Source organism: Festucalex cinctus, chromosome 1 (genome assembly GCF_051991245.1).
Source record: "Festucalex cinctus isolate MCC-2025b chromosome 1, RoL_Fcin_1.0, whole genome shotgun sequence".
In the NCBI taxonomy this organism is placed as follows: Eukaryota; Metazoa; Chordata; class Actinopteri; order Syngnathiformes; family Syngnathidae; genus Festucalex; species Festucalex cinctus.
The window spans coordinates 11,214,977-11,239,163 of NC_135411.1; the positions used below are offsets into that span (position 1 = coordinate 11,214,977).

Here is a 24,187-nt window from a genome sequence, read left to right on the forward strand (position 1 = left end):
TGGAAATAAATCCGTTTTTATTTTCACTTTTAGTAATTTATTTATTTAGTCATTTATTTATTTATTTGGTCATTTATTTATCTATTTATTTAGTCATTCATTTATCTATTTATTTAGCCATTTATTTATTTATTTATTTGTTCATTTATTTATTTTTTTTAAATTTATTTAGTCATGTATTTATTTATTTTGAATTTTGGCAGTTTTGGGCTGTACTGCCAATAAATGACTAAATAAATAGATAAATGACTAAATCAATAGATAAATAAATGACTAAATAAACTGATAAATAAATGACTAAATAAATAAGAAAATGTATATTAAAGGTTGATCGCCTTTTTTTTTTTTTTTTTAAGAATTTCTTGGGTTTACAAAAACAAAACTAGTATATATATATATATATTTTTTTTTAAGATTTCTAAAAAAATATTGATATATTTTGGAATTTCTGTCCATACCAGCAGCAAAAAAAAAAAGTTGACATGATTTTGCACACCAAAACTACAGGTGGCGCTATAAACCCCAACTTGAAAACTTCTCTAGCCAATAAAAAGTCTGAAAAGAGTCGCTTCCGAAAAAACAAACAATAGAGAATAGTTGAAAATACTGTTAGTGTTAGTGCAAATGAGGCCTGTGCCCGGGCTACACTGTGACTTGATTCTCCATTTGAGGCGCCACCCGCTGCCCTCAGGGCCTATTGAGGGTCAGATGACAAAACAGCAAAACAGCATGAAGCCGCCACCCGAGTCCGGCCACACACACGCACGCACATCATGTCGGCTATTTCATGACGAGTCTATTTTTGCTGCAAATGTTTTACCTGCCAGGGAAGGAAGTGAATAACATCCACAGCCCTTTAACTAGTTGAGTATAGCCTGGCTGTAAAAATTGTGTTCTCTTACCTCCGTCAAGGCATGAAGCTGGCCCTCGTGCACACACACTCCTTTGAACCTGCAGCAGCACAGCAAACAGGCACACGTAGGGATTAGCATGTCATAAAAGAAGTCATTATATCATCATTATTATTATTATTGGATCCTTTACAGTAAGAAACAATTGGATTTCGTGAGTCACATTTGACTGTCAAACAAGTATTTAAAAAAACAAAACAAAAAACAACAGGTTAACCACTGTATTCTAAACAAAAATAAAGTCATACTACTAATAGAAAACAAAGAACACATAAGCATGAAAACTCAAGTGAAAATTCCAGAGATTCCAGCAGCAGACAAGACCAGACAAGACAATTATCTCCTTCTGCAGGTTTGTTGTTCCCGAACTTTCTGTTGCACCTTACCTATCAAAGTGGTCGTCCACCTTGCTCTCACGAATGTGCTTAAAAGTGCTACGACTGTTGCTAAGGCAACAGGGATATTTGAGAGTGTTTAAGAAACCAAATGTGGGTTCTTGCTTGATGGAAGAAACATTGTTGTAATTTTTTTTATTTTTTTTTTTTATTTTTTTTTATTTTTTTTTAAATCAGACATTCATAAAGTAAGTACAAGTCAAATTCTTATTCCTTCAATTAAATTGATTTCAAAATTTGAGATCCAATACAAAATGAGCAAAATTTGGCATCTTTTCCCCCCATTATTTATTTAAAAATCTACACAAACCAAAATAATCATTATTATTATTATTTATTACATTTCTTTACAATTTTTAAATTTGGGAAAATAAAGTAAAAACAGGACATTTTAAATGGTTTGTCATATTTTAAGGTAGTCAAACAGTTTAATCTTATTATTCTTAAAGGGATACTTGAGTCATTGAGCCATTTTCAGCAGTAAAAAGTTAATATTTTTTGCTGATAATTAATGTGTTAGCTTCATTATTTTTCATGTACAATTAATACCTTTTAAAAAGTATTTTATCTACTTTCTGTCGACTGATGATGACATCACCTGTGCTGAGGAAGTAGATAATGACCAATCATGGCTCAGTTAACTAACCAGACCCAGAAAACAGGTGAGCCATGATTGGCCGTCACCTACTTCCTCAGCACAGATGATGTCACCATCAGTCGACAGCAAGTAGAAAAATGACTTTTTAGAGGTATTAATTGTACATGAAAAATAATTAAGTTATCAAATTCATTCTGGACAAAAATATTAACTTTCACTGCTAAAAATTGTTCAATGAGTCAAGTGTCCCTTTATTAAACAAAAATGAGCTTTATATAAAAACTTATTTCATTTGTTCTTAGACCACGCTTGTAACTCAAAACACTCTTTTCAAATCATCTTTCCCCACTAAAATTCGTGCAAATACCATTAATCTGTGCCAGCCACACACAAAAAACATAAAAAGTCAAAAAATGCTTGTTTTGCTTTTCTTTTTTTCTTTTTTTTAAAGATATAAAATATACAGAAATGGGTCACTTAAATGAACTAAAAAGAATTGTAAAACTGTCAATGAATGAAATGCACATTGTGCTGCACATTCTGGTGTGCCCACCTTGGTCACCTGGGGCAGTCTAAGACAGACATACAGATATAAAGATAAAAAATATATGACTAGTGCATACTGTTATATTGTCTGCATATCTAATCCCAAATGAGAATTTTTAATTCTGCCTTTTTTTTTTAATTCCATTTAAGATGGATTAATTTCCATTTTAATTTGAGAACCAATAATTCACAATCCAAAGTTAGCCTTTTTCCTCTTTTGCAACCTATTTTTAAAGTTGATTCCTCAGATCCAATTCATGTTGCCGCTGCCCTGCTTTTCACACCGCTCTTGCCACATTTGGGTGGTCAGATAATGTATGTTTTTGTTTTGTGTGTGATCAACTTGTGAATAAACACAATTATGGAGGGTCTCCCACAAGCCAAAGAAAAGTTCAGCTTGTTTGGAGGAAAACAATGAGTCCCTTTATTGTCCGCTGACAACACACAGAAATACACACCCTGCTGCAGGAGGCATAAACAACAAGGATGGCATTGTATAACAAACACACGCACGCATGCATGCCCCCCACCCACACACTGCAGAATGCAGAAAAAACAACACCACACTGGGGCATGAAGGTTGCTGCCACCTTGTAATGTATATGGACTTCTACACAACTAATGTAAATCACAATTCATTTCTTAATCGACAATCAAATTATTTGAAAACTAATCATGTAATGTTCAGGAGCAGTCGCAAAACTTAAAATTGTCCAAATCCTCCAATTTATGCCCATCAGGAGTAATAATTTTCTGATTTCTGTAGTCCCTCATGAAAGCAGACTATTTATGATTATTTTTCTAAGACATTTGAAAACATCTGCATTGACTTTGGAAAACAATGACCAAACCAGTTACTGAATCAGTTTCAAAAAGTTCATCAATCAAAAACATCAATCCCTCTCGTGTGATATTGATTAATTGTTGCTTAGTTAATTTTTTTCAATCAAAAATGGTTTTTTAATGCAAAAATTTTATCCGATTATACAATAATTGATTTTAAAAGTATCAAAAAATGACAGTCCTAATATAATGTATATACACACGTACACATAGGAAAATATAAATAGCACCATTTATTCTTATTTTTTTTTATTGTATTTTTTTTATATATAGATTGATAAATGGATTAAACTCGTTTTTTTTTTTTTTTTTAGTGTTTATTGATTAAAAAAAATATATATCTCAATTTCTTGTATATCTCATTCATAATTTATTTCTATTTTGACTATGATGTATTAACATTTAATTTCACATTTTCTAAATATTTTCTCTCATTTATCATTTGTTTTCCTGTGCAAGTCTACCTAATGTTATGGCCTTAGAGCAGCCTGCAGCTTTTACAAGAAGCATTATGATCATAAATAAAAATGTCACTTTAATAATCTGTCTTTTTTTTTTTTTTTTATTATATGTATTTTACAATACTAAAACTTTGCTCTATACTAATTAAAAAATAGTTCTAATATTGTGAATGCCATTTGAATTCTGGTATGTCTTGTATTATAATGCTTTTTTTTGTTTGTTTTTGCACATTTTATTGTATTATTTATTGGATTTTATTTATGTAATGACATGCAATTGACAGTTTGACTCTTCTGGCTATTCGTCTTGTCTTTTTTGGTATGTATTTTTGCAGGTTTTCACCTGAGTATGTTGGGGTGCGAGAGGCGGTTCATCAGCTGCACTTCTCTCAACATGTTGGCTCTGTTGCTGCTCAGCTTGTTCATCTTGAGCGCCATCACTTGATCCGACGCTCGGTGGCACACCTGCGAAGCCGTTGAAATTAGCCATCGATTAGCCATTGCTGGAAAAACATTGCATACGTTTCAGATGAGGCAAGGTCAGCCATCAGACAATGGAACAACGCACATGGATCAATTCGCCTTGATTGGGCATGATACTTTCCGTCCGTCAGGCGGTTAGATAATGCTCACGTAACCCAGTCCACACTGACAAGCAAATCACACCATCTCAGCATTATGCAATGGTCATAAATGACGCTTGAAAGGGACAAAGCATCAGTCTAAGTCTAACGCGAGTAGTTACTGACTGACAAAACACTTCGACTGTATATTAGTCCGTCAACAACTACTGCTTCAACCACAAGTTTCCTTTGAGACTTCCCTATTTGCCACCCCACTCGCAATTTAAGTTTTTCCACTGAACTTATATCGTATTAAGTAAATGTCATGCTGTAAATGCACATTGGTCAAACTCCCACATTATTTTCACGTTAACTTGAAGCAGTCACTGTCAGAGTGAAAAGCAAAACATGTGAGCTTGCTGACAGAATGGATTTCACGAGCTACGATCCATAAAATCATCAAAAGATTCAGAAAATCTGAAGACATCTAAAACGGCGAGGCCGCAAACCAACATTGGATGCACGTGACCTTTGATCCCTCAGGCAGCAACTTCATTAAAAAAAAAACGCATCATTGTGCAAAGGATGTTGCCACGTGGGCTAATGGACACTTGGATAATACCAATGTCAGTTAACAATTTGCCAGGTCACTTTAGGCATTTTTGAAAATAAACATAAGACAAAAGTAAACTTGTAACTTTTATTTATTTAATTGTTCTATAGCATAATTAGGTTCCTTATTTCGCTTTGTTTAATTTATTCATCTTATCCTCTTGTATTTTATCGCTCTGTGCATCTTTAAATGCACAAATGCAATAGCATGTGCATAATTATCACGATGTGGGGGCGTTGGCGATATTTAAAAAAGATCACAATAGTGTAAAAAAGAAAGCTGATCCAAAAAAAAAAAAAGCACAATATTGTACTTTTGTACATGACAGAAATGCATATAAACTAGGGGTGTGCTCAAAAAATCGATACGGTAATATATCGTTGCGGGCCTCATTACAATACACGTATCGATACGCAGGCGTCAGAATCGATATTGCTCGTTAATTTTAAATAGGCAGTTAACGTTTGCCTTTGTAGCTTGCATTGTACCTAAAAAATAAAAACCAGCAGCGTCTTTGAAGTTAATTGCCTTCAATTAATGCAAAAATAGCTCAAGAAAAATTAAAGCAGAGGAAGAATATCAATATTTATTTACTTATAAACTTAACATGGCAAGTGTCTCAATGTACCAAATTTCCTATATTTTGTTAAAAAAAACGAAATAAAATGTGTTCCAAGAAAATGAAAAAAAATGCTGTTTTTATTTCCCCAAATATTTCAAATAAGCACATTTTAGAGCTGTAATTGAGAGCATACACATTTAGACCAGGCATGCTGCTTGTTGGTAAACCAGAAGAGCTACTAACAAAAACATTTTTGTCATCCAGCATAATAAACATATCCTTAAGGAAGATCATGTTTTGGGATACATATGTATCGCGATACGTATCATATCGTGACCCCTGTATCATGATACGTATCGTATCGTGAAGTTGGCGGCAATACCCAGCCCTAATATAAAACACCTACAATCTCTAACAATATTGAGGCACTTACTTCCTAATGCAAGCACACATTGATCTCTTCACAAGCAAATTAGGTTCTCCTTCATCTGACAATTATCATAGAAGGCCAAAACATCCCTAATGACAATTAAATTGCACTAATAAACTAGCCACTAGATGGTGCTAGAACTGCACAAATGGAAATCAACTGAAACTTTTTTCACAGATGTGTTCCTTTTAAATATTGTGAACATGACGACGACGATATTGTGGCAGTTTTAATATCACGATATTGCCCTAATCGTGACATCCCTACTTGATAATGATGACACTAGCCCTTAAATTATTTCATATTTTTGTGATAGTCTCACAAGACAGCAATTATGTACAATTGAAGTGTCAAAAGATTGTGATGATGTGCTGTGAGGCATGATGCAGCCATGTATGATGTATTAATCAACATTTTAACCTTACAGGATAAATGCCATATAGTCGATTATAGTTTTAGCTTAAATTCTTAATGTGAGCATGCCTGGCTGGGGGTGAAAAAGGGAGAGAGGGAGGGTGCTTGGCTTGACAGGACAGCAGGAACAACAGATGGCCACTCGTCAGAAGGACCCCACCCCCAATGTTCATCTTCCGACTTCCCTGCCCCTGACCCTATTCCTCGCACTTCACATCCCCCATCGCCTTCACCCTGTTCTCCAGCTTCACTGCAATTCCTCCTCACCACAAACTGGGTACCATGTTCTAAAATAAAATCAAATTAAATTAAAAATTGCATTGCCCACCTGACTCAATATCAAAGTCCCTTTGGTGTCCTCATCAAAATGAGTCAGTCATCATCATAAGAGCAGAAAAATTAAACTCTTGAGGTATTATAACAATTTGCACACGTCTTTACTATAAGTCTCTCAAAATGTATTTCCATCAGTCGGATGTATGTAATTACCAATGTCCCACCCACACACTGCTCTACCAACTAGAAAGTGTGTAATAAGTGATTTTTTTTCATGGTTTTACACTCCACAACAAGTTTCTTGATAGGGGAAAGTGATTTTGATCAAGTATATTCTATTTTCATAACCATATTGAAAATTTTGCCTCACCGGATGTTGTCAAGCTTTACATGTCCACTCTGTCATAGTGAAATATCAATTGGTGTAAAAACGTTAAGTGTAGTCAGCTTGCTAACTGAATAATGTTGCTAATGAAGTTCCACCATGTGTCAAATGCGACATTAACCCAAAACAAAAATGTCCAGCCTGTCATTGTCCACCCTGTCAGCAAGTTCAGCTGTGTGTGTGTGTGTGTGTGTACACATTCTCTACAGTTAAAGAGTTTGAGTGCTTGATCAAGATACAATTTAACATCTTAACATCCACTTAATAAAATAGAGAATGTCAATTTTTGGTCAAACAGGGAAGCATCAAAGGCACATTTTAATGATATTGACTCATCAATATATTATACAAGGTTCAAATGAGGCAGCAATTCGGCAAAACTCGGAGACTACGCCAAAATGATGTGAAAATGGCTTCTACAAAGCAATCATTTAGATAATGGGTTCTTTAGACTTTTTTGCAAGTCTATTCATGATCGACATGCCAACCTAATTTCATACTCCTCATGCTCGCGTGACTGCCATCCTCAAGACTGATGGCTCAAGGGAGTAAGGGACAGCATTAACAACAGCCCCCTGCTTCCGTTATGCCTCTTAAGTGATTGGCGTCCATCTTGACCTCAAAATGTCAGCAGTGGACGGAGAAGACCACCAGGCACAAATGACCGCGAACTTCATTTGACATCTTTCTACACTACTCTGCGTAACCATGAAGTGATCTTTTCATTCAATTCCCACCCACCTTGTAGACATCAGAGAAGAAGCCGGAGCCGATCCACTCGCAGGTGAAGTCGTCGAGGCGAGTAAGGCAGGAGAAGGCACTGATAAGGGCCCTGTAAGATGAAGGGCAAGGGCACACTCTGCTCACCTGGAATAGAGATTTACAAATCAGCAACAGTCAAGTACTTTTGTCCAACATGGTCTCCTTAAATTTCTGTACTATGCTGTGGCTGTCCACTGAAAATGCATGTATATTGCCAAATAATAAATAAATTAATTAATTAAATAAAGCCATTTCAGTAAGGTTGGGATTTAAAAATAAAACAAGAAAATTTTGGTTAAAAGAATAAACTTTTTTTGTGAATGTTATTTCCCCACATAAATAAATAAATAAATAAATAAATAAATAACTTAATTAGTTAGTTAATTAATTAATTTAAAAAAATACATCACAAAATTTGGAGGGAAAAGTACAAATGTGTTTCAAATGATTACCGAATTTTAATAAAAACAAATAAAAAAAAAAAAAATGAGGACAAGCACTAACTTTGTAAATGTTTCAGATTTTTGAAAAAATTTCAAAACTTGTTGGGATGAAAAAGTCCAGACAAAACTGGATTTAAAAAAAAACATTATTTGAGCCATCGTCGGGACCACAAAGTCCCAACAAAATTTGATTTAAAAAAAAATTAAAAAATTCAGAAGATGTTGGGATTAAAAAAGTCCCAACAAAACAGGATTGAATGGGATCAAAAAGTTGATTAAAAAAAAAAATGTTTCTGAAGTTGTTGTGGTCAAAAAATCCCAACAAAATAGGATTAAAAAATGTTTCAGAAGTTGTTAGCATCAAAAACTCACAATAAATTGTATAAAAAAATTAATAAATGTTCAGAAATTTTGGTGATAAAGGAAAAAAAAATCTGATACAGCACAAACTTGGGCGACGTTTCTATTGTTTTTAATTTAAAAAAAAAAATCGAGTAAAGTGTGACTAAAAATAAAAGGCTGAAAATGCATCATGATGTCGTCTTGTCTACGTGTGCTAATCTGGACTGACTGACCTGCGATGGAGGCCCTATGCCCATGTCACACAGCCCTAGCCCCCCGACACCGTCCTCGGCGAGGCGTTCGGGTCGCGTGGGGAACGCGGCGATAGAGTTGCGTTTATTCCGGTCCATGACGATGACGACGATAGAGACGGTGAGACCAGTTGGGGTAACGGGAGTCTTCTTCCGTGTTGTACCCACATGACAAGAGCAACCGGACTGTTGTCGACTTGCCGAGGAGGGCTCAATGGCGGCCGCTCACAGTTTGGGGGGTCCACCTAGGCGAGGGGGCTCTCACATGTTGTGAGGTGAGCTGGTGGATACCTACAGAGAATTAATACATGATGAGATGCCACTCAAGAACTATAAATGAGTATATAAGCAATTTTCAGTTTGGTAAATAATTAGTAAAAATAACACCTACACGTCGGACCCAATTTGAAGACTATAAACCGATAGTGTAACAATCTTTTTTTCTTTTTTTTTTTTTCAATATTTCATTAATAGAATTTTCCATTGATCTTATTTTCTCAAGAACAACATTTAGAAGAATTTATTGCGATTCAAGGCCGGATTTATTTTCCAGAAATATCAAGTGGACTAGTGGAGCGGCTCTCACGAGCACTGCTAAATAAAGCTCAGAAGCATAACGGTTGTAACAGAAGGTTATTGTTCGGAGATTAGTCAAGAAAATGGCTCTCAGGTGACGTGAACCTTTTGCGCCGTCCGTTTTTAACAGCGTGGACGAGAGAGGAACTCTGCAGGGGCAGAGAGTCACAATTATCTCTGATCATAAATACAGCTTTTCCCTTTTCCAGAAACTATGATTTCTTCCATAAAAATTGGACTCAGAAATTGACATTAGACAGGACAGTAACATAATTCTTTGAGAGTATGTTTTTCCATCCTTGATGAGGGTTATTTCACAGGGTAAAAAAATTCAAGCGAGATGAAATTCATCACTTCAACCCAAGTGGGGGGGGAAAAAAAAAAAAAAAGTGCTCTCTTCTCTTATTGGGTACAAGAATGTAAACAAGAAAAAGATTTGGCATGTGAGATGGTAACGCAGTGCAGCAAAGTACACACAAGAAGCCATCTTATGCAGTGGCAAGAAGAGTTTGGTCGTAATTTTGATGAATTTATAGTCATAGCTACTGACCAACAAGAATTTATAACATGCTTTGATGTTTTTGCTTTTGTAGCTAATTACAATCAAAGTAAACGTCTGACATGAATTGGGCATCGGTATGCACCGTCTGATTAATGTATAAATTACCGTTGTAACATTGGCGCTGTTGGCAGACGTCTGGGCCAATTCAATTTGTGGCCAATTCATTGGCCCGTCGTGACATTTGATCACTCTGATTGGCTGTTAACTAGCGAATCAGCGCATGGTGCAAGATCAGGATGTGACAAACGCGTATCAACAGTAAGCGTCTTTTGCACATTATCACCCTTTGCATTTGGACACATAATATCGGTCTGGACAGAAGATCGAGAAGATAAATTCATCGCTGTGCTTCAAAACAAACCAGCATTTGTATGACATCACCATTAAAGGATATGCCGATTGAGTAATGAACGCCAAACTATAGGCGGTGTATACATTGTTTATGTTTTTATATCCCGTACCCGCAAAGAGCTTTCCGGTTGTCTTTTACTAACAATGTCATCGGTTTGTTGCACTGTATATTTCCATCATTTTAATGGCGCGACGTACTGACAGTCACGCCGACACCACAGGCAGTAGACATCACATGGCCAACGTCGGATTGGTGTATAGAGGCCTTAACCCAGTCTTTTTGTGACCCCACTGAACTTTTTTTATTTTTATTTTTTATTTTTTCCGGTGCAACTGCACATCCACTAAAGTAGGGGGCAGTGGCTAACGTGTAAACAAGCATGCGTACACACACAGCACAGAGCAGAAGATGGCAACTGGAGTGAACAAATCCTCACGAAACAGCATGTAAATTTATTTAGGAGGGATTTTCTTTGGTGTTCATAAGGATACAATGCTATGCATAGGTGCGTTTAGAACAACTTCATAGACAAATAATACTATCGATTGTCGTCGCAGAGAATTGGGGGAGGACACAAAATATTTAAAAGAAATAATTGACAAGCACAGCCTTAACTTACTAACTCCTGCACCCCATGCAAACTCTCCAGTGACATCACTTGTAAGTCCAACTTTACAGAGACATACCCTAACGCTAAGTCTGCAGAAAACTGTCATCCTAACCGTTAACCCACAACTCTAACCCCCTTAACTTCACTCTTCATTCAGCAACATCATGCTAACCCCAAAATTGCCCCTCGCCCCCAGCCCTAACACTCACCAGACACATCTCCATGATCCATCTATGTCATGATAGTGTAAATGCAGCCCCAGTAAGTGCTTCAACAGCTTTTACTAAAAGTTTGATCTCATGCTTATTTCAATAATGTCATTTGCACAATTCAAATGCACGATGAGTTCTTTCCAGCGTACGTGAACACTCATTGTGTATTTTAATAGTGTAAGGCACTCTAGCTACGTTAAAAATAACATGTATGAAAAGTGAAGAAACGAAGCCTTAATCAAAGTGAAGCCAAGTTGCGCTGTCATAAGATCACTACCTAAAAACAGCGGCTGTTGTGTTCTATTAACATGTCATCGCAGCCTCTGAATGACTCATGAGATCACAGTGTCCTTAAAAGGCTCCTCAATCCCCCTTCTTCCCTCCTTTCTCTCGTTTTCTGTCTGCTTCAAACACCGAGACAAAGTCCCACTGTGCCAAGAAAAACGCGAGTGGCCCGCGCCAGGCCTCAAGCTCGGCTCTCTAATTTTGCCGGCGAGAATAGACGAGCAGGAGGCGCGCTTGTTTTGAACGCCGCCGCGGCCTCCGCTGCTGAGAATAGATGGCAATTACCATTCAAATGTGATCTTGATTGGAAACAGCCGGCGGCAGCACACACAAACGTAACAATTGACTGCCTTTGTATTTGGAGGAAGGGGCATCCATCTTGTATTCACAGGTTTCGAAACAAACATTCAGGGTCCTTCTTTAAAAAAATAATAAAAAATAATCAAGAAGCGACCTAACCTTTTGGCAAAAATATACTTCAAAAGTCTCACCAAAACTTGAGTTGATCATGCTAGATTCCCCAATACATTGCGAGAGCTTAGTTCAGTGAGCATTAGCATGCGTTTTGTTTTGTGACGAAAACATTTTGTTTTATTTACAATAAGGTTGTGGTTATTAAGAGAAGCAAACATGAGACGAAAACAACCTTAATAAACATTAGCTGCTAAAGCTAGCCATGATTCGTCACTTATCAAAGGTAACATTTTATTGACTATATTTTCCCTTTGACTTGTGGCGTTTTCTTAACCAGAAGGACCTGGGAGTTACAAAAAGAAGAAGAGCGTGAAAAGACTAAGAAGATAACATGGGCCGCTTACATTAGCTTCTGGCGCTACCCTCTCGCTACGTAGCAAGCTGTCGACTGGCTAGCTTCGTGTCATCACTTGTTATTAAAGATAGCTGTATTGATTTAGCCTTTTGATAAGTTTAAAAAAAATACTAGAACAAGGATGTGAGGTTTTGAGAGATAAAGAATGTGATATGAAGATGATGACTGCTAAAGGTCAGCTGCTACTGCTACCTACTTCACGAGATAGCGGTTGACTGACTAGCTCCTTGTCGGCTAACTTATTCTAGACTTATCTGTAAAGTTACCTTAAACGTTTGAAAACTGCTAACATAGCTTGTCATTGTCACTACTTGCTGCCTAAGGGGTTCTACAGTGGTTGACTTCATTTTAAACTTATGTAAGAAATTGTGATATGCACAAGCCATGACTGTTTATTACATCCGCACTTGTTTGGTTGAACGCATTAAAATTAGCTTCTTTGTAAACTTACATAGTCATTAAGAATGTTAAAATGTTAACAAGACTGCCTGTCAGGTACATAAAAGACAAATTCAAATTCCATTATTGTTTTCCAAAGCGGAAACATTTTTGCTTGAGCTATGTTGCCAACTTCCTTACAATCATCACGACACAAATACAAAACTTATCATGCGTATGAACGGGCGCGCCACCTAACGTTTATTTGAACAAGAAAAAGTCATGTGCTTCTATATTTGCTCCCGATAACTACACCCTTTGTACATAATACATATGTGAAGATCCCTCATTGAAAACACCACAGGAAGCAAAAAAAAAAAAAGGGGGTTCTTTTTCTGCAGTGTAAAATGTGTCTTGTTAGCACAAACCAGATGGGCGTCCTAAGGGGAGTAGCCTGGGGGTGGGGGGGGGGGGGGGGGTAGACCATAGTTACACCACCCAGATGTGTCCCACTGGATTACACACTAATAGAGGCTGGCTGTAAGCAATAAACTACACACAAGTGATGTTTCCGGGGGTTTCAAGAGAGGCGTCTGGGGGCCTACCCTGGAGGTCAAACTCTGAGTTTAAGGAACACTTTTACACATTTTCAGGAAAACTAGCAGTGGTAGAATGTAATGAAGTGGAAAAACTTTTTACTTGTATTCCCTACAGTGAAGAACAAACATCTGTAACCTCTGCGGGTGACAACATGATGTCAAAATGACGTAAACTGAAAATTGTTTGATGTTGTCAGCTACAAAAATTATTGATGGCAAATGCGCCATCTTGTGTGACTAGTGAAGCATCTCGAATTTCCACACTTTTAGCGAATTGAACGGCTTATTGTGAACAAATTACTTTCACATGTGATTAAATTCCACTGTTGACCACAGGACTACTCTTCAGCTATCTAATATTTTTTTTAATTGAGTACATTTCCCAATTTTCCTCTTGATTATTATCTTTTAAAAATATTAAATAATCCCAGACTTTGGAAATTTATTTTATAAGGACTCCTTCATAGCCTGGTGGGCTATAATAATATAATAAAATATATAAATATATAAATATAATAAAACACTGGGAGAATTCCTGCTTTTGCTTCAACTACTTTGTAGAGTTTAACACTTTGTGTTTTTCTTTGTTTGTTTTTTTTTTTTGTTTTTTTTACTCGTGACTGCCATCTCTGGCCTATAGCATAAGTGCAACCTCTGTGTCGAAATTGCGCATGGTTGCGTGTGCGAGTACATGTGCTCGTATAAACTCTGCTTTTTTTTTTTTTTCATTTTTCTTTGAGTCTGAACTGGAGTTTGGGCCGTATTCGAAGCTGGCCTCTTGTTTTGTTTTGTTTTCAGTTTCCATCCCAATTGTTTTGTACGCTATCACAAAATGTCTGTCATCCTCCAGCACTCCACCCCCAAGAAACTGGAGTGTTCACCCAGAGCACTCCACAGTGAAGGAAAGATGAAGAATAAGAAAAGTCAGGGCTCTTTGTACTCTTTGATGCATTGGTGAAGTATGCATAATGTAGAAAGAGCTTTAATATTACCTTTTGAACTGCATAATGCACCATTAAAGCCACAATGTGTAATCTTTAGCACCATCTCATGATGAACTAATAATTAATTCAATTTAAACAAAACAAAACAAAAAAAACACTTGATTTAAAAAAAAAAAATAGGCTCCATCACATCAATTTTAGATTTTATTTTATTTTATTTTTTTAACTAGCTTCTCCCGCTAGCTGCTCTTGTTAGCTACTCCGGCTAAATCTGAGTCGCTCAGTCTTTCGGCGTTGCTCACCGGGCTTCACACCGGCTGCAAAGTCGCCGTCACTCGCTGAGATGCTCGTTTGCTCCTGCAAAATAAGAACTGGTGGTAGGCTTGCGGACTGTGGTCTCTCTGAACCACCGTAGTGTGCGTGCTTCAAAATGCATGTGTTTTGGCTGCATTCTATGCTATAATGACATGGTCACTTTTTACACACTATACCTTTACGTTTTATTAAACAAATACATGTCCCGCTATTTTTATTTGAGTAGTACAAGTGAGAGAGTATGTTTTCCACCTCCAGTTATGTTTAATTGGCATTATGATTATGAAGGGGTCCTTGGCAAATTGTCTTACCGTTAAGAGGTCCCTGAAACCAAAAAGATTTGATATATCTGGCCTAAATATCTGAGAGTACCTTTACTTTTACCACCCTTCTCACTAATGTAGCTGTACTTCTATTTACATGCAGTGTGAATACTTTTGCCACTAGTCAAATGGTTTGATGGGCATAAAAGCCCGAACTACTTAGTGTGAGCACTATGAAAGCAAAAAACAAAGAAAAAAAAATAGACAAAGAAAAAAAAAAGAGAAACTAAGAAGCACATGTGTGCATTTCAGTTTATTTTCCACTTAAGGAATTACTCAGTACAGTAGTTGTACTTTTACCAGAGTTCACTTTTCTTGTTTTGTTTTTACACATGCTGCGAGCACAGTACTTTTGCCACCTCTATGTTAGAATTATGAGGGAGTCCTTGGAAACAAATTCTGGAGCTGGCTGCGCTCAAAGGTTTAAGAAAAAGGTTCTAAAAGTCCATCAAGAACAACGTTTGCAGGATACCTGAGCAAGGTGACATTAAAACAAGCGAACAGCAGCAGTTCCCGCTTATCCGATGACCATCTGGCTCCAAAGTGCAGCGATACGCGGCATAGCTGTCATTCCGCCGGGGCTCCAGCGACATTAATGAGCAAGCCTCCGCGGGGGTCAGCAGACTTATTATCGAGATGCCGCACAAGGCTCAGGCTGCCAAAAGGGGACTCGTTGGAAGCAATCTTATTAACTACAGGCCCTTAGTAAACGTCTTTTGTCAGTCCGTCGCGACACAAATTGTATTTACATAGTTGTCGTTGTGTGACGCCAGACAGGAAATAAAAGTTTCAGTTTTCACAAACATACAAATATTCAACAGTGTGCGTACCTTTTTGGACTTGCCGAGTGGAGTTCATGCTGCGCAATTCCGTAGCGAGGAAAAGAAAAAAGGGGGCGTTTTTATCAACTCAAAACTCCATGAGAATCGGAAGCTAACTCGCTGGCTTAGCTCGTTTGTCAACAAAACCGCAGCTAGCCGAAAACGTTGGCAAGCTAACGCTACTAAACTACAACGTCCCACCCCCCTCGCCCGTCGCCCTCACGTTTTGGCAAAGATGGCGCTGCACAAATTCTCTCTCTAAAATGTTCTCCTTCCCACCAGTGGAGGCATATTCGCTTTTTTCTCCGTCCGCGGCGATAATTCAGCGCAATGGTTTGCCGTTTGACAGCTCGCTCAATCGTCGCTGTTATCTTCCCCCATTCCCTCTTTTGCTACTACGGACACCGCCCACCTTTGAGTGACAGGCCCGGTGGCCAATCGGGCTTTTATCTCATGTGCGCCTCCGTGCGCTTGAAATAAATAAATAAATAAATAAATAAATAAATAAATAAATAAATAAATAAATAAATAAATAAATAAATTAATAGATTAATTAATTGATTAATTAATTAAATAAATTAAATAAATAAATAAATCTATTACTTTTCAATTTTAATGACGTTATACCGCACGTGTGTCGCTGGTAATATAAATGTCATTTTTTATTTTATTTTTTCAAAATCGCCTTTTTCTCCAGTTTGTTTATTTTGCTTTGTACGGTTGGCGAGAAAGCTCAAAAAGAAAAAAAGTAGATATATACTGCAATTAATTACACATGCCTGACTTATTCTTTTGTCTGTTATATTATTTCGGTTTGTAATATTTTATAACTGCACATAACAAACGTTTATATGTAACATTTATAACCCCTGCGTTCATTTTTTTTTCTTCTTTCTGTTATGCAAAATGGAGGCTGGATTTTCCCCTGGCTTAATAAAGTTTCTATCTACTCATTTTTTTATTTTTTCAACGGGATGATAATAATTACTTGAACAGTTAGTTACTTGAGAATTAAAGTATAAATAGTGAAACCAAAACGAGCCGTTGATGTAGGTGGCGTTAGAGTGTAACTACAACCCCACCTGGTGGACAAACCCAGAGGGATTCACTCGCCTTTAAAATAATAATAATAATAAATAAGTGTAGCTTCTAGATTTTACCGATTTAAGGATTCAGCATTTGGAGCAAAGCAAGTTGTCACATATATCCACAAAAATTTTTTTTTAATGCATATATATACTTACTACTTTCCATTAATCAATTGATTCCATGTTACGACCATGTAATCTTTGCGTGTCTTTCACAAATGAATGTATTTTGTATTCTCGCGGTCGCCGTAAATTTACGTCACGTGACCACTGAACACTTCCTGTTTCTGTTGCATGACACTACGGTCTGTTTTCGCTTCATCAGGGAGGCCGCTAATAATTCCAAAGAGGGGGAAAAAAAGGCACACTTAATAAGAGAATACTAATATTTTTATAATACCTTACCACCCGTCATGGCGACGAAACCGGCTCACAGCGCAGCTTTTCAGAGTAAGTTAGCCTCCATCATGGAGACGCTCGCCCAGGCGGCCGTGTTGGAGATCGCGCAGCTGTGGGAGGACGCATTCGCCCTGGTCCACGCCGAGCTCCGTCGCAGGGAGCGGGAGGTGGAAGCCCTGGAGAGGAAGCTGCTGGAGAACCAGCGGTGCGACACGAGTGTGTCCCCCGCGGCGCTTGGCTCCTCCAGCGGGGAGGAGCAGCAGCAGCAGCAGCAGCAGGAGCAGCAGCAGGAGCAGCAGCCTCCGCCGCCGCCGCCGCCGCCCACCCCGACTACCAACGATGGTACGTAAACACTGCTAGTTTAATCTGTTTATAATGTAAGGATCTCTGTGTGAATATCATTCTAAACTTCACGGAGTACGAGGTTCCATCTGTGCCCAAAATATGTCATGTTTATGTCCACTGTGCAAGTGACATGACATTTGTCTTCCATGCCTATTGAACGTTGACTTTTTTTTGTTCCATAGTCAAGGAGATTCCAACTGTAAACAAAGCGGCGTTGCAGCGCAACCAGGGTGGGAAATTCAGAATGATTATGCAAAAAGGTCGCATGCATACGTTTGCAAAGTTTTCATAGTCTCAAACAATTTTTCTTGTCAAAAATAAGTGAACAGGTTCAAAATGTATTGGCAACAAGAAATTTGTTTGTGACCATTATATTTGCGACTGTTTGTGACCTTAAACGAACCGGAAAACCACAATAATTAACCGGAAGTAAAGTAAGTTTTTCTTCTCATCAACTGTGCGGCCCACAGCCCGACAGCTTTGTTTTAAATTTCTAACAAAAAGTGCAGCGAGCTTCCAGAGTCATCAGCATGTCTTAAGCTAATTGAATAACGGAACAAGTAAAAAAAAACAAAATAAATAAAAAAATTAAAAAAAGTTTTATACAGTTAATAAAGCTTTCCAAAATTTCAACATAACTGCAATTTCAGCATAACTAAACTCACTCATTTGTTTTGTTTTTTCCTAACAAAAAATGCAGAGCATTAGCAGCATCACTTATAAATGCACAATTAAAAAGTTGCCTCAAGTTAACCCAGTTTTAAATTAATCTTTTCAGATAGTATGCTTACTGAGCATACATGAACATGGCAAATTTGGGGTTTTCATCATGTTTCGTAAAAGAGGTCTTAAAAAAATGTAAGTGTTCAAAATTTCCTTGCAACAATAAAAACAGTCTTGCAACCCTGACGAAAACCTCAAAATGATTCAGTGAGGTCCGTAAGCATTCGCAGCTCAGAGAAATACCGTTCAGTTACCGTTGTTGGCCTTTAGATTTGTAAAAAAACAAAAACAAAAAAAGCCGATACGCAATTAAAATGCCAAATATCGACATATAATCAGCCTGTCCAATCGATCTATCCCTACTCCGAGTCCATATATCACAAATCTTTCACCAATTGTGTCTGGGACACTGTACGATGGTTCACTGTATAGCAATTTCATCATCCAGGTTCGGCTACCGACGTCGTCCTGACATCTTCTGAGCAGAGCACCGCAGACAAGGCAGAGCCCTCGGCCAAACACGGAGCCGCACCGCCCCTTCGGAAAAACCCGAATGAGCTGACCCGCGACAATGAAGTGGCTCATGAAGATGTCCCCCTTAAGCGAGAGGACGACGAGGACGACGTGATGATTGTGGAGCAGGTGACAGACTCGGAGCGCTCCGCCCCCACCGAAGGGCCTTCGTCTGGCAGCGCCGACGTTGCCGGCGAGGATCAGGAGAGTCGCATGTGGTCGTCCGTTTCCGTGGGCGACAGCGACACCGCAGAGGAGGTGGACTACATCCTGGCCGCCAATTCGCAGAGTGTGGATTCAGAGATTCTTCTCATCGAGAACGCCTTGGACATCCTTGATAATTCCTCCGACAGGTTGCTCGCCGATGCCAGACACGCCGCGTCCAGTCACTTGAGGCTTCCCGTGGCATTTAGACAAACGCAGCCCCTCGGCCAAAGCGACGAGAGGCGGAACGCCTTCCTCTTGGCGAAGTTCAATCCGGACAACAGCATTTTCGAGGACCCGAGGCTGGGCAAAGGAGTGGCGGGGCGGCACGTCAAGGAGAAGTGGTACATCTGCCCGTTCTGCGGCAAGAGCTTCGACCGCGCCAGCCACCTGGAGATCCACCAGCGCATGCACACGGGCGAGAAGCCGTACCCGTGCGACATGTGCGGCAAGGCCTTCTCCCAGAGGAGTAACCTGCGCACGCACCAGCGCACGCACAAGGACGCCTTCGGCCCTCAGTGACCCTCCAAGAGCAAGAGAAATGAACAAACACTTGGTTTATTATAACCACACAAAACGACAAAAAACCCTGACAATTTGTGAGTTATCTGTCAAGTATACGTGCTTTGAATTTGGTAACATACACAATTTTTAGTGTGCCCGAACTTGCTTGTAGCCATTGATTTGAGTTTTGAGTGAGCTTTGGAACCTCCCCTGCGTCATTGAACTGAAAAGAAAAAAAATGGAGCAAATAGGCTGAAACCTGTCAGGAAACCAAATGTTTTTACAATTTTGTTCCTGGCCAAATATAGCTTAGCTTCTCCTAATGATGCTTCCTGACATTAACGCATAACACGGCGTGAACATAATTTAGGTCTGGTCTTCACAATACAGTATTACAGCTAACTTTATTTTCATGTAAATTAAACCGCAATGTCTCCCAAGACAGTGAATTGTTCTAATAAGAAACCCCGAAAAGTGTCGATGTTACAGTAGCGTGCACTTGGCTCTCGCTAGCTGGGCTGGGCATGCTGCCACATACTGTTTTGAATCAACTGTTTCTTCTGAAGAGCTGTAAATGTCTCAACACGCCAAGCCCAGTTGTCCAAATGTCAGCACTGCTGACAGTGACGGCGACAGCAACAACTACGTTGATTCTGCACATGCGTGACAAGTAGTGCTCTCACTAAAGAACATTTTAGGAATCAATTATTCTGTTGATTATTACTTTGAATATTCTGGTATTCCCCACAATCATCACTGCACTTTACACTCACAATCAGTGCTTGGTGATTAGAGCTGCCACGCTTTGGGTTAAGCTAAGCTAGCTGGTGAGGCTATCAAGTTTCACCGAGACAAATTTAAGTGGGCACTATGTTTAGCGGAAGCTGCTTTGTCCACGTAAAATAGTGATTAGATGTACTGTGAGGCTAAAGCTTGTTCAGTGCCAGTTTACGTAAGCACCAAACCGTGAACTCCACTTTGCGAACGATTTAAAACTGTGGCACTAAATGAATATGCGACAGCTACAGGCTAACTAGTAGTGCTAGGATATATTACATTAGCTAGCTAATGAGTTTAAAAAAAAAAAAGTTGAATCAAGCAAAAACTGCCCCCCGGCTGACATCACGCTTGGTATGTTGAGACCTGAAACTCGAGACACAGAATTTGGTTCCTACAACTGCAGAAATGCGGCTCACCGATCAGTCACTGCTTGTGCGCCAAAGCTAACACCGCAGGACAACAGTCGCTTAGGATTATTTTCCGCAAGAGATGCTCATACCGGTGGCTAAGTGTGTAGGCTATGTGGCTTTCAACTTAATTATGTTTGATAAAAGCATTTTTTTCTTATTTATATTTTATAATGCAATGCTGTTTTTCAATATTAAAAACATCACAGAAATTGTCGTGTTTATTTTGGGTGGGTGGGACGGATTAATAACATTTCCATTCATTTCAATAGAGATCCTGACCTTGACGTCACGCGTCCCAAAATGGCCGTGAGTGCAGCCATTTTGGCATCATAGAAAACACATCTTTGACTTTGAGTAAATGGCAAACGACACAGTGTTCAGAGAAAATCTGACAGGATCTCTATGGGGAAAGTTGAGTCTTTAGTTTTGGAAGGACTCCTACAAATAGTAAAAATAACCATAAAAAGTACACTTTGTGAGTGTTTTGATGGTGCGGCGTCATAATTCACATGCCATGCTACACCTATCCACAAAGATGAAAACCCAAATTTGCCGCAATTCTGTCCAGTGTTCAAATACTATAGCAATAGGTAAAAGGAGACAGCCCTAAAATGGCAGCTTCAAACCAAAATGGTTGACTTCCCCTGTCTTACATGGCTTCTTAAAACAGAGTGGTTAGCTTAGCTAAGTTTAAAACCGTTCTAAAGACAAAGTGGTTAGCTTAGCGGGTAGCTTAGCTAAACTTAAAACCAAGTTCCTTAGCATTCAACATTTACCTGAATAGATTTTTTATCTACATACAGAATTTTACAGGAATTATTTTAAAAATGAATTTTCTGCTGCCATGAAGAAGTAAACAGTCAAAGTTGTCATTGAACACAACAATTCAAAACAAAGTAAAACATACCCACTGCAATAAAACAGAAGGTTTGGCCTTATGTGCATTCGCCCTTCCCACCACCTGCGTATGATACACGCAGCTCAGAAACGGTTTTAATCCTGATTGTTTCTGGTGTAAACAGTAAAAGTGAGACTATCGGCAATTAATAATACAATAGTGAAAGGTGCCAGTATGTAATGGAGGTATGTAAATCCACAAAAGCTTAACAGGTTCAAGTTGAACACCTGTCACTCATTTTGCTCATCCTATTTATGCAGATTCTGGAACTAAAAGGTTTCTGTGAGATATGTTCCTCGAAAGGGTTACCCACTTCTTCTTTTTTTAACCAATAAATGACCCCAGAACTGCTTCTGCAGTTCAGAAACACAAAGGTCCTTCAAAAGTCCCCGTTCTCCCATACCTAAAGTTATGCATCTTCTTGTATGACAATTTTCCAAAAAGTTCCTGGCAAGGGTGACCAGACATCACAATTATTTAGCCTTGGGTCGTGCACCCCGGCGGATTTCACCAACTTCTTGTCCCGATATTACACAGGTTCTGTCCCATTTCTCTCTTTTTTTTTTTTTTTTTGGTGTTATTTTGACAGTTGTCAAAGAAATTCATACTATAACCAAATTAAAAGGGAATTTAACAGCCAAATTAAAGTTTGTATCTTAATTTGCATCTCATCGGTTGCACCACAGACAAGTCTGTGGGTGGCAGGCGTTGCCCGAAACTAGAACTACTTTCTGCTCTCATATCTAAGAATCATGGGAAATGTAGACCTACAAGCAGAGGTTTTTAGCGGTATATTTCCAATGTTAAAATGCTTGACTGGCACAACGTAAATGGCGCAGCCAAGTTCCAATAGCTGTCGGGACAGGAAAAAAGATTGGACTGTCAACTAACATAGCATTTAGCATTAGCAATTCCCCCTGCCACCTTCCCAACTCTTAACTAAGATTGACTTGTGATTAATTTGGGTTAAAAACATTGTAAATTCAATTTCCAGCAAAATTGTTGTGTCCCGTTTAGAATTTTGATAATCTGGTCACCCTAGTTCCTCGACCTCTCGGAAGCACTACTCCCCCCCTAACAGGGTCCTTTTGCTGTCCTTACAGTAAATGACTCTGGAACTAAATGTACATAATAGTTTGCAACAGTCCTCCAAAGGTTGAGAGTTCTGGGGGATAAAGTTGTTCCGATGCAAATGGATTTTCCATCATGGGTAGTTTTCCAAAGGCTTCTTTGAGGACCAATTTATTTTTTTTATTAAATTATCCCAGGACTAAATTCATAGAATAGGTTCCACAGTGCGTAATGGTCCTCCAACAGTCCTTCAATCCGAGGTAATGTTCCTGCTGGCGGATTTTCCGTCAAATTAATTTTTGGGACCTGATCAATTACCCTGGAACTAAAATTACACAACAGTTCATGATGATCCCCCAAAAGTTCATCAGGAAAGTTCCTACGATGGAAAGAGTGGATCATATGATGCAGCAATTTTCTAAAGTTTCCTCGACATTTTGGAAAGTACCACCCCACCTCATAAGTTCACCCCCATAAAATACACAATTTAAATCAAGGAACTAGCTCCAAACAGAATGGTCCACCAAAAGTTCCTAGTTCCAGAGTGTAGAGTTCCCTTGGTGGAAATGGGGCAACTTCTGTAATGGGTCTGATGCAGCAATTTCCCTGGTTCTTGGACACCCCCCAAAACAGCCGCTTTCACTGGGTTATGGATATAAAAAATAAAAAAAAGGCACATAGGTTCCAGTAACTGTCTATGCTCTATGGGCCATGTTCTCCCATTTGTGCGTATGTTTGTTTTCCACGCACATGGCTTGTGCACTTTAAAGTTTTGCGCATTCTTCAGAGTTGGTGTTGATATTTTTCACCAAATATCATATAATATTTTGAGGTTCTAGCACGTGCAAATTGACTTGATTTCAAGAGGCATTTATGACTTACACACAGCGGAAAATTTGGTCCTATATGAGCTGACCGTGGGGGTGCAACAGGATGGCGTTGGTGTGCGGGCGCGGCCGGAGGACTCCGTTGCTGTAGTAGAAATGATTGGTGAGCGCTTGGGACAGTTGGTACGGTTCGCCGCCGCCGTCCTCCTCCTCCTCCTCCTCCTCGCCCTCCGGCCCGCCGGCAGGGGACGTCGACGGGGGTGGCGGACGCCAGTTCTCTTCCGGCGGGGGAGCGGAGATCTCACGGACGTCCGACGGGTCTCTCGGTCCCACGGCGTCGTCCGGCTGGACTTTCAAAGGAAGCAGAGATGATGGAAGACCAGAATCCTGCAAGTATACACACACGCAAAATATTTTTACTATACATATTAATACTCATTCACTGCCAGTACAGTAAAAACTGTTTTTTGACGTCAATGGCCGTCATTGGCAGTGAATGAGTTAAAATATATATAGATAATGCAATACAAAAAGAAAAGAAAAAGAATTTGAATTTTTTTTTTATTATTATTTTTACAATAGACATTTTCTAAAATTATTAGATTTTGATTCTTACTCAAATTGAGAAAAAAAAAGTTGTAGGACATTTGTGTTTTCTTTTATATTCATCAAATTCAAATTTAATCCAATGGAAATATGAGTTAGTTTTTTTTTTCTTCAGTATAAATAAAATAGAAAAATGCAGACAAAAAAAAGACATTTTGTATTTTTGGTGATTTTTTTTTTTTTTTTTTTGCATTTTTTTTTTTTCCTTTAATAACATC

At 38.7% G+C, this 24,187-nt stretch overlaps 3 protein-coding genes across 12 annotated transcripts in view; 1 reads left to right on the forward strand and 2 right to left on the reverse strand.

The window, feature by feature from the left end:
- The window catches only part of tesk2 (testis associated actin remodelling kinase 2), a 27,014-nt gene extending 9,660 nt beyond the window's left edge, over nucleotides 1-17,354 (reverse strand). The window contains exons 1-6 of one of the 4 annotated variants that reach the window (XM_077515947.1): nucleotides 15,611-16,023; nucleotides 14,445-14,499; nucleotides 8,778-9,086; nucleotides 7,739-7,864; nucleotides 4,098-4,219; nucleotides 903-951 (exon numbers count right to left, since the gene is read on the reverse strand). In XM_077515947.1, coding sequence (XP_077372073.1) covers nucleotides 903-951; nucleotides 4,098-4,219; nucleotides 7,739-7,864; nucleotides 8,778-8,894 — 414 coding nt within the window. In that variant the 5' untranslated portion in view covers nucleotides 8,895-9,086; nucleotides 14,445-14,499; nucleotides 15,611-16,023. Of the gene's footprint in view, nucleotides 1-902; nucleotides 952-4,097; nucleotides 4,220-7,738; nucleotides 7,865-8,777; nucleotides 9,087-14,444; nucleotides 14,500-15,252; nucleotides 15,377-15,610; nucleotides 16,024-17,094 lie in introns of those variants that run through there. The other 3 variants (XM_077515965.1, XM_077515938.1, XM_077515955.1) reach the window with 3 other exon arrangements.
- On the forward strand, nucleotides 16,961-20,789 carry LOC144015752 (uncharacterized). Its single transcript, XM_077516058.1, has 2 exons — nucleotides 16,961-17,430; nucleotides 18,605-20,789. The coding sequence occupies exons 1-2, from the start codon at nucleotides 17,103-17,105 to the stop codon at nucleotides 19,393-19,395; spliced, it is 1,119 nt and encodes a 372-aa protein (XP_077372184.1). The 5' UTR covers nucleotides 16,961-17,102; the 3' UTR covers nucleotides 19,396-20,789.
- Nucleotides 20,768-24,187, reverse strand: part of nectin4b (nectin cell adhesion molecule 4b) — a 31,598-nt gene continuing 28,178 nt past the window's right edge. For all 7 annotated transcript variants that reach the window (XM_077515986.1, XM_077515995.1, XM_077516013.1 and 4 more), the window contains one exon: nucleotides 20,768-23,750. In XM_077515986.1, coding sequence (XP_077372112.1) covers nucleotides 23,439-23,750 — 312 coding nt within the window. In that variant the 3' untranslated portion in view covers nucleotides 20,768-23,438. The remainder of the gene's footprint in view (nucleotides 23,751-24,187) is intronic.